This window comes from Haematobia irritans, chromosome 3, assembly GCF_050003625.1.
Source record: "Haematobia irritans isolate KBUSLIRL chromosome 3, ASM5000362v1, whole genome shotgun sequence".
Classification (NCBI taxonomy): Eukaryota; Metazoa; Arthropoda; class Insecta; order Diptera; family Muscidae; genus Haematobia; species Haematobia irritans.
The window spans coordinates 94374578-94385965 of NC_134399.1; the positions used below are offsets into that span (position 1 = coordinate 94374578).

The 11388-nt window shown below is 26.2% G+C and overlaps 1 protein-coding gene across 1 annotated transcript in view; it reads right to left on the reverse strand.

The window, feature by feature from the left end:
- Positions 1-11141, reverse strand: part of LOC142230341 (myogenesis-regulating glycosidase-like) — a 96872-nt gene extending 85731 nt beyond the window's left edge. Inside the window, exon 1 of the mRNA XM_075300975.1 lies at positions 10419-11141. Within this exon, the coding sequence (XP_075157090.1) occupies positions 10419-10898 (480 nt within the window). The 5' untranslated portion in view covers positions 10899-11141. The remainder of the gene's footprint in view (positions 1-10418) is intronic.
- Between the last annotated feature and the right edge of the window lie 247 nt (positions 11142-11388).

Sequence of the window (11388 nt, forward strand, 5' to 3'; positions counted from 1 at the left end):
ATATATATTATATATATATATATATATATATATATATATATATAATATATATATATATATATATATATATATATATATATATATATATATATATATATATATATATATATATATATATATATATATATATATATATATATATATATATAAATATATATATAATATATATATATATATATATATATATATATATATATATATATATATATATATATATATATATATATATATATATATATATATATATATATATATATATATATATATATATATAATATATATATATATATATATATATATATATATATATTATATATATATATATATATAATATATATATATATATATATATATAATATTATATATATATATATATATATATATATATATATATATATATATATATATATATATAAATATATATATATATATATATATATATTATATATATATATATATATATATATATATATATATATATAATATATATATATATATATATATATATATATATATATATATATATATATATATATATATATATATATATATATATATATATTATATATATATATATATATATATATATATATATATGGCCGTAAGTTCGGCCAGGCCGAATCTTATGTACCCTCCACCATGGATTGCATAGAAACTTGTACTAAAGACTGTCATTCACAAATCGCATTACTTGGGTTGTGGTAATACTTACCGATGGCAAGGTATCTTAATTCTTCTAGACATCGTCTTCTAAATTGTAAGTTAGTCCATACGGGGTATATATTAAACAAAAATAAAACAGGCCGATTAAATACGTATATAATTCAGTTTGACCAAATTTTCTATAGAAAAAACAAATTTGACAAAGTTTCCTATAGAAATAAACTTTGGAAAAATTTTGTATAGAAATAAAATTTTGACAATATTTTCTATAGCACTAAATTTTGACAAAATTTTGTATAGAAATAAAATTTGGAAAAATTTTGTATAGAAATAAAATTTTGACAATATTTTCTATAGCACTAAATTTTGACAAATTTTTCAATAGAAATAAAATTTTGACAAATTTTTCAATAGAAATAAAATTTTGACAAAATTTTCTATAGAAATAAAATTTTGACAAAATTTTCTATAGAAATAAAATTTTGACAAAATTTTCTATAGCATTAATTTTGACAAAATTTTCTTTAGAAATAAAATTTTAACAAAATTTTCTGTAGCACTAAATTTTGAAAAAAAAAAAATCTCTATAGAAATAAAATTTTGACAAAATTTTCTATAGAAATAAAAATTTTGACAAAATTTTCTATATAAATAAAATTTGGAAAAATTTTGTATAGTAACAACATTTTGACAAAATTTTCTATAGTAATAAAATTTTGACAAAGTTTTCGATAGTTATAAAATTTTGACAAAATTTTCTATACACAGAAAAAAATTTCACGAAAAATTTTCCAATTAAAATTTTAATTGAGTTTTAAAAAATTTTCAATTAAAAATTTAATTGAGTCAACAAATTTGTTAATTGAAATAAAAATCAATCACACAAATTAATAGTATCAATTAAATATTTAATTGGATCAATTGATTTTTTAATTGACTGTCAATTAATTTTTTAATTGATACTATCATTTCTGTGATTGAAGACATTTCAATTAAAAAATTAATTGGATCAATTAATTTCGTGATTGAATCAGAAAAAAATTTTTTTGTGTGTAGTAATATGGCATTGTTGTTAGCGGCCATATACTAGCGCAATGTACCAAATTTCACCACGTACCAAATCTCAACCGGATCGGGTGAATTTTGCTCTTCCAAGGGGCTCCGGAGGTCAAATCTGGGGATCGGTTTATATGGGGGCTACATATAATTATGGACCGATATGGACCAATTCCTGCGTGGTTGTTAGAGATCATATACTAACACCTCGTACCGAATTTCAACCCAATCGGATGAATTTTGCTCATCCAGAGGCTCCGGAGTCAAATCTGGGGATCGGTTTATATGGGGGCTATATATAATTATGGACCGATGTGCATCAATTTTTGCATGGTTTTTAGATATTATATACTAACACCATGTACCAAATTTCAGCCGGATCGGACGAAATTTGCTTCTCTTAGAGGCTCCGCAATCCAAATCTGGGGATCGGTTTATATGGGGGCTATATATAATTATGGACCGATATGGACCAATTTTTGCATTGTTGTAAGAGACCATATACTAACATCATGTACCAAATTTCAACCAGTTCGGATGACTTTTGCTTCCCCAAGAGGCTCCGTAAGCCAAATTTGAGCGTCGGTTTATATGGGGACTATACGTAAAAGTGGTCCGATATGGCCCATTTGCAATACCGTCAGACCTACATCAATAACAACTACATGTGCCGAGTTTCAAGTCGATAGCTTGTTTCTTTCGGAAGTGAGCGTGATTTCAACAGACGGACGGACGGACATGTTTAGATCGACTCAGAATTTCACCACGACCCAGAATATATACACTTAGATGGGGTCTTAGAGCAATATTTCGATGTGTTACAAATGGAATGACAAAGTTAATATACCCCATCCTATGGTGGAGGTATCATAATGGACTGAATAGTGGTATCACAATGGACTGAATAGTCTAAGTGAGCCCGATTCTAACCTAGGGTGGAGGGTATAAAAAATCATCTCGCCTGAGATTTGAACTTGTGCCGTTTGACTTTTTCACTTCCATGGAAGTTTTTTTGAGAAGATTTTGCAAATTACGATTATTTTTAATTTTTTGTCAATTTTTTACGGAAAAAATATATTTATACAGAAATATATGCCGAAAAAAAAAAGATGTATAACATAAAAAATGATTTTTTAAAAAAAAATATTTAATAAAAAATTTTTCCGGTGCGATTTAAACCAGCGTCCCAGCAAAAAACTTGATGAATTTTCATCGCAATTGTAAAGGAGAATTGTCAGAGGCAGCGCTTGCCAAAGCGAGGAATTCATTGGTGAATTTATAAAGAAATGTCTCTGCGCATCCATAATTGCCTAAAGTCGTACATGAAAAAATATCTCTGTGTGAAGCGCTTTTTCCTCGCCTATTTAATGCGATGAAATAATGACTACTTATTTGTTTAATATTGAGGGAAAATATCATCCATTTATTGTTTTCTTTTTCATTTGTTGTTGTTTTATTAACATTTAATTCGTTAATTTTAAGTAATTATAATACTTGGTGTTATATAAGGGCTTTTAAGATAAGGAACTTAAAAAATATATTCAGTCTTGAGAAATATAATACTTATATGATAGAAATACAAAATAGAATAGAAAGATAAAAATATGATAGAAATAAAAAAATTACGGATCTTCCGCTTTGCTGTTGCTACTTCTCTTCACAGATTGGGTTTTGTAGTGCAGATTTTTAACTAATCGGATACACTTACTAAAATGTTTGTTGAACTCTGTCTTGTTTCCGAATTCGGTCCCTGCAGCTCCTGAAAAAAAACATTCAGCTTAATAGGCTTAAGCAAATTTATTTTATTTACTTCTTTTCGAATCAACCTATCCAAATGTCGTTTGCTAAATAGTCTTTTTTATTTTTGGCATTTCGAACGGTACTACAAACCGTATTACAAATAAAATAAGTAAAAAAACAAAAACAGTGGGGTTTACTTACCAAAGCATTATGCTCTCAGAGCTCAACACAAATAACTCTAACAAAAAAACGGACACGCGAGAACACGTCCACTTGGCACAACTTTCAACCACAAACTGATGACCACACTCAATTTTTTCTACGACGCATACAAGATTTCGGTTTTCATCGTGAGCGATCGTATGAAAAAGAGATTAAAACTTACATACTTTAGAGCATTTTTGTATACGAGGATGGATGCATTAATCATCCAACTCGCTTGCCAACTCGCTTACTAACTTGCTTCATATTCTGCACAGTTTAAAAACTAAGTTAAAGCTTGCATACTTTAGTGCATCAAAGTATACGAGATAGGACGCACTAAATGCGATCTCGCATACCAAAGTGCTTTAAATTCGGCAAAGTTTTACAACGAGTTGGAAACTAACATACTTTTGTGCTGTTTTGTAAACGACATAGTATGCATTAAATCGTATGTCCTTTACTTTCTTGTTTCCGAATCAGCATGAATTAAATATCGACGATTTTTTCTTCCTTCTTTTGTAAGCAAAAAAGTATGCGCTTAATATTAGCGCATACAGTATTTAAGGAAATTTTTTACTGCTTCTAGATTTCTTAAAATTTTTTGCTGGGGTTCTTTATTTTTTCATTCATATGTTAATAATAAAGAACATCTCAGGAAGTAATTAGAATGTCATGCCGTTGTGTCATATTAGGTTCATGTCACAAACATTTGAATAGACGTTTTGATGCATCGTATTCAATGGCGTTTGTGGCTGAGTGTGTGGGCTGTATATAATTATGGACCGATATGGACTAATTTTTGCATGGTTGTTAGAGACCATATTCTAACACCACGTACCAAATTTCAAATTTGCTTTTCGCTGTAGGGAAGTTTGTTTGGAAGAAAAATATATAACGTACTTTTTGTGATAAACGTTGATTCTTTTACAGGATATAAAAACTATTTCATAAAGACGAACATCAAAGAAGAAATTATTCGATTTTTTTAATTTTTATAAATTTTACCTTTCGCCAGGACGAAGAATCGAACCATAGCGGACCACACAGTTTGTAAACCAACACAATATCCACTGGGCTACGTAGCTATTGTTGTCATCAACAGACAATTATCGTTTAGCCATCAACGCGTCAAGCAAATCAAACAGTCAAGCAATTATATTTATAAAGCATAAGCCTACGAGCCGATGTAAAGAAATTTTATTTGACAGAAATATACATTTAGTTGTGCCCCGTGGAGCAATGGTTAGCATGCCCGCCTTGCATACAAAGGGTTATGGATTCAAACCCTGCTTCGACCGAATACCATAATGTTTTTTTTTTTTTTTTGCATATATTCCAAAAATGTAAAATTCCAAAAGAATAGTAGTAATCTTTTGGAATTTTACATTTACATAAAATTTTAACTATGAAACTTCAAAGTGTGTCTTATTAAAGACTTAAAGTCAGAAAAGAACAGTGCCTGATATAAACGAAATGGAGTGTGTTTGATCAAAAAATTTTTATTGTAGAAATAAAAGTATTGCTGCAAAAAATTGTTTTTTTTAGGCACGCGTTTCAAACGTTTTTTTAGCTCCGTTGCATCGCATAGAAACACGTACGTTTCTTGACCCATATGTTTCATATATGCAGTGGTGCCAACTATTTAGAGCTGAAAATCATAAATTTTTTAAATAGTTTTCGTCAATGTCATATAATTCGTCATAAAATCGTCAATGTTTATGTTTGTGACAACATTTTAAGGAATACATATTCTGATTAATTTTTTCAATAAATATTTCTGTGGTCACAACCCTTAACAGCCTAACTCGAGTTAGGACACAATTTATTAGCAGTTATTAGCACCATCGTATTCAGCGTGTCTAAATTTATTTGCTCTAAATTTTTCATGTTTGTATCTCTTCTAGGAATCTGTAGCAAAGTTTTCCAAAAAACAACTTCTCCTGATTTTCAGTGAAGATTCAAAAATTTAAACTCCTGTACTGAAAATATTGAAAAAACAGACTTAGGCACAGATTTCTTGAGAGAATATTTTCCCATTCTCCAAGTAATTCTAAAGCATTGTAAATTGCTCCTGTACAATTATTATTATTACATTTTTTGTCATATTTAGTTAAAGTAAGTATTTTATTTAGATGATAGTTATAAAATAAGTTATTTGAATTCGTTACTTGATAGTACCATGAAGTACCTTCCTATGTCATTTTGGCCTATGCTATCCTATCGGATATCAATAAAGTGAATTAAACTTAAACTATAGTTATGAAGTTAGATACTTTACAACGTTCAGAAATATTTAGCTTTAAATAGTGTTTGGACATAAGAATACTTTGTAGAATTTAACTTTCAAACGAATTCCGAAATTTTGTTTTATTTAAATTGACCGATTCTATAGAAAATTTGTTAAAATTTTATTTCTATAGGAAATTTTGCCAAAATTTTATTGCTTTTTGTTGTGGCGCTAGTACAACAAGATTTTATATCTTATAATTTACAGTACTAGCTTAATTTTGATAAAGCAATTCAATATTAATATCAGAAAATAATATTCTAATACAAAGTATTTTAATAATGTAATAAAAAAATAATTAATTAATTTAAGGACATATATCAAAATAATATTAAGATAGAAATGTGAAAATTTCGTTTTTAAATATTTTAGCATTGCTAATAGTTTGTATCCGAGGTGGTAATGAGTTCCAAAGACGGTAACTGTGTACTAGAAATTGTCTTTCAGATACAAGGTATTTAATCCTAGGGTGAATTATTTTCAGGCCTCGGTTCGATCTTGCAAATCGGATGTAGCTGTATAGATTAGACGGCTGCTTCGTATAAATTATTTTGTGGAGTAATATGAGGCATTTCGCTCTCATTTAATTTTCAAACGTTATATTAAAAATTCTGTATGCTGATTCTGAGATCCTATCTCGGCGACCCTTGTTGAAAACATATATTGCAATATTATTATATTCTATTTTCAATCTTGAGGTATCGGAAAAATCGCAATGGGAAAAATCACATCCGTATAAAAGAGTTGGTATTAAGTAAGCCTTAGCAATCATCATTATTTCTATAGAAAATTTTGTCAAAATTTTATTTCTATAAAAAATGTTGTCAAAATTTTATTTCTATAGAAAATTTTGTCAAAATTTTATTTCTATAGAAAATTTTGTCAAATTTTATTTCTATAGAAAATTTTGTCAAATATTAGTTCTACAGAAAAATTTTGTCAAAATTTTATTTATATAGAAAATTTTGTCAAAATATTATTTCTATAGAAAATTTTGTCAAAATTTTATTTCTATGGAAAATATTGGCAAAATTTTATTTCTATGGAAAATATTGGCAAAATTTTATTTCTATAGAACATTTTGTCAAAATTTTATTTCCATAGAAAATTTTGTCAACATTTTATTTCTATAGAAACTTTTTTCAAAATTTTATATCTATAGAAAATGTTGTCACAATTTTATTTCTATAGAAAATTTATCAAAATTGTATTTCCAAAGAAAATTTTGTCACAACTTTATTTCCATAGAATATTTTGTCACAATTATATTTCTATAGAAAATTTTGTCAAAATTTTATTTCTATAGCAAATTTTGTTAAAATTTTTATTTTATTTCTATAGAAATAAAATTTTGACAACATTTTATTTCTATAGAAAATTTTGTCAAAATATTAGTTCTACAGAAAAATTTTGTCAAAATTTTATTTCTAGAGAATAATTTATTTGTGTATTTTTTTTATTTCTATAGAAATAAAATTTTGTCAAAATTTTATTTCAATAGAAATATTTCGTCAAAATTTTATTTCTACAGAAAATTTTGTCAAAATTTTTTTTTCTATAGAAAATTTTGTCAAAATTTTATTTCTATAGAAAATTTTGTGAAAATTTTATTTCTATGGAAAAATTTTGTCAAAATTTTATTTCTAGAGAAAATCTTATGCAAATTTTATTTCTATAGAAAATTTTGTCAAAATTTTATTTGTGTAGAAAATTTTGTCAAAATTTGATTTCTATAAAAAATTTTGTCAACATTTTTTTTCTATAGAAAATTTTGTCAACCTTTTATTTCTATAGAACATTTTGTCCAAATTTTATTTCTATAGAACATTTTGTCCAAATTTTATTTCTATAAAACATTTTGTCAACATTTTATTTCTATAGAACATTTTGTCAAAATTTTATATCTAACGGATTTCTAAAGAAAATTTTGTTAAAATTTTATTTCTAAAGAAAATTTTATTTTTATAGAAAATTTTGTGAAAATTTTATGAAAATTTTATTTCTATAGAAAATTTTGTCAAAAATTTATTTCTACAGAAAATTTTGCCAAAATTTTATTTCTAGAGAAAATTTTATTTGTGTAGAAAATTTTGTCAAAATTTTGATTTATATAGAAAATTTTGTCAAAATATTATCAAAATTTTATTTCTATAGAAAATTTTGTCAACATTTTATTTCTATAGAAAATTTTGTCAAAATATTAGTTCTGCAGAAAAATTTAGTCAAAATTTTATTTCTAGAGAATAATTTATTTGTGTAGAAAATTTTGTCAAAGTTTAATTTCTATAAAAAATTTTGTCAAAATTTTATTTCAATAGAAATATTTTGACAAAATTTTATTTCTATAAAACATTTTGTCAAAATTTTATATCTAACGGAAATTTTGTCAAAATGTTATTTCTAAAGAAAATTTTGTTAAAATTTTATTTCTAAAGAAAATTTTATTTTTATAGAAAATTTTGTGAAAATTTTGTGAAAATTTTATGAAAATTTTGTGAAAATTTTATGAAAATTTTATTTCTATAGAAAATTTTGTCAAAAATTTATTTCTACAGAAAATTATGTCAAAAATTTATTTCTACAGAAAATTTTGCCAAATTTTATTTCTAGAGAAAATTTTATTTGTGTAGAAAATTTTGTCAAAATTTTGATTTATATAGAAAATTTTGTCAAAATATTATCAAAATTTTATTTCTATAGAAATATTTGTCAACATTTTATTTCTATAGAAAATTTTGTCAAAATATTAGTACTGCAGAAAAATTTAGTCAAAATTTTATTTCTAGAGAATAATTTATTTGTGTAGAAAATGTTGTCAAAGTTTAATTTCTATAAAAAATTTTGTCAAAATTTTATTTCAATAGAAATATTTTGACAAAATTTTCTGTAGAAATAAAATTTTGACAAAATATTTTTTTCTATAGCAAATTTTGTCAAAATTTTATTTCTATAGAAAATTTTGTTAAAATTTTATTTCTATAGAAAATTTTGTCAAAATCTTGTTTTAATAGAAAATTTGGAAAAACCGATTTCTATAGAAAATTGTGTCAAAATGTTATTTCTTTAGAAAATTTCGTCAACATTTTATTTCTGTAGAAAATTGTGTCAAAATTTTATTTCTATAGAAAATTTTGTCAAAATTGTATTTCCATAGAAAAATTTTGTCAAAATGTTATTTCTATAGAAAGTTTCGTCAAAATTTTATTTCTATCGAAAATTTCGTCCACATTTTATTTCTATAGAAATTTTTGTCAAAATTTTATTTCATTTCTAAAGAAATTTTTGTAAATTTTTTATAGAAAATTTTGTCAAAATTTTATTTCTATAGAAAATTTTGTCAAAGTTATATATCTATAGAAAATTTTGTGAAAATTTTATTTCTAGAGATAATATAGTTTATTTCTATAAAATTTTTTGTAAAAATGTTGTTTCTATAGGTAATTTGGTAAAAATTTTATTTCTATAGAAAATTTTGCCAAAATTTTATTTCTATAGAAAATTTTGCCAAAATTTTATTTCTATACAAAATTTAGTAAAAACTAAATTTCTGTGAACATTTTGACAAAATTTTATTTCTATAGAAAATTATGTCAAAATGTTATTTCATCAAACAGTAAAAAATCTTCCATTTTTGGTAGAATTCTACCAACTGGCAGATTATATGAAATTCGAAACTTGGTACAAATTGAATAATAAAGCACAATCTAGTCAAATTAAAAATTGGAAGATCAACAAACTCGATTTATACTACATTTGAAATTTAATATTTTTTTTTTAATTTTAAACGGTACCTAGAATAAGTAATGACATTCACAAGTGGCGAGTTATACATAAAGGGGAAAAATGCAGATTGTCAAAAGTTCTCACTCGCTATACGTGTGCCATTCAAGTGTCAAAAATGTCTGTGTGATAGAAAGATAATATAACCAACTCATAATGAACAGCAAATATTCTAAATGCAATTTTGTCACTCTTATCGTACAATGCGTTCACACAAACAAATTCAATTCCCCATCAACAAAGAGTGCGTGCAAGAAGTATCCTTCACGTAAAGGATTACATGACGATTTTGATATGGTGAAACATCAATTAAAAAGTTGAATCTGGAAACGAAATCTTTGGATCCAAATAAACTTTTTTTTTGAGTCTGTAAATTTATATATTACAATTGTACCATTTTTTTTTGTTTTTTGGAGAATTTTAAATTTACAAACTCATTATTCAAGAGATTATAATTTTTTGACAAATTATGAAATAAAAAATCCCCGTACCCAAATTTGAAACCGGTTTAAAATTTTAAGCAAATTAATGCACTGCAGAATAAGAACAATGACTGCCAAACGAAAACAATAAAACACCTAATGATTCTTTCACGTGATGACAAAACAAAATGACTACTTAAAATTATTAATGATTCATATGAACTACTTTGGGGAAACATTTATGGAGTTTACACAAAAATACATACACTTTCGGTTCGACTGGTACATTTATCCTCTTCCTCAACAGGTTCTTGCTCTTGCATTTGATGCTTAATACGCAATGCTTCCAAATCTTCTAGTGCATTTAATCCCGATGGCATTGATATGGAATTACGACGTAAACCTCTGGGCAAAGGCAGTGGTGGAGTATCCAAGCCATTGATCGATCCATCCATGGCAGTTTGAGGTGTATCGAGATCATTGTTCATATTATGCGGCGGTAATAAATGTGGATCTTTAGGTTCAATATGTATGGTCAGGTCGACATTACGACGACTACTTAGTGACGTTTTGCGGGATTTTGCATTGCGATCATGAACACCATTATATTGGCCATGAGAGGGCCCCTCATCATGACTATGATCATCGGCATAGGGTATTTGGGAATTTTCACTGGGATCCTCTTTTAAATCACTAGGCATTAAGGGAACACGTTGTTCCAAATTTTCCTCATTAATGGTATTCATATTTTATACTTTGAACACAATACTGAATTGTAATTTCACTGATTTTTCAATACTTTTTGATTTTAAAAATCACCCGGTTTTATAAAATACTTTTTTTTTTCAAAGGTAATAATACCGTTACCCTTTAACAATTCGAACCGTTTCACATGGCGTTTATATGCAGAAAAAAAATTGTTTAATATTCTTCGTCTAACACTATTTTTCTTTTACTTTCAACCGGACATTGGTCGTGCGATGTTCGACAGTCAATGCACGTTTAACGATATTCGCGGCAACCAACGGCAAACGAATGCCAGACATAAGCCAGCCATCCAGCCAGCTGGCCAACCATCCCAAACACCCACCCCGATAGTCAAGACAAAGGGGGCTGCTAATGCTTAAGCTAAAATATCCCACATTAAGCTTGGCCCGACCAACCAACCAGCTATTGAAAATGGTCATGCTGCCCCTACTGCTGTTGTTGTTGTTCTTTGTTTTTGTACCGAATATC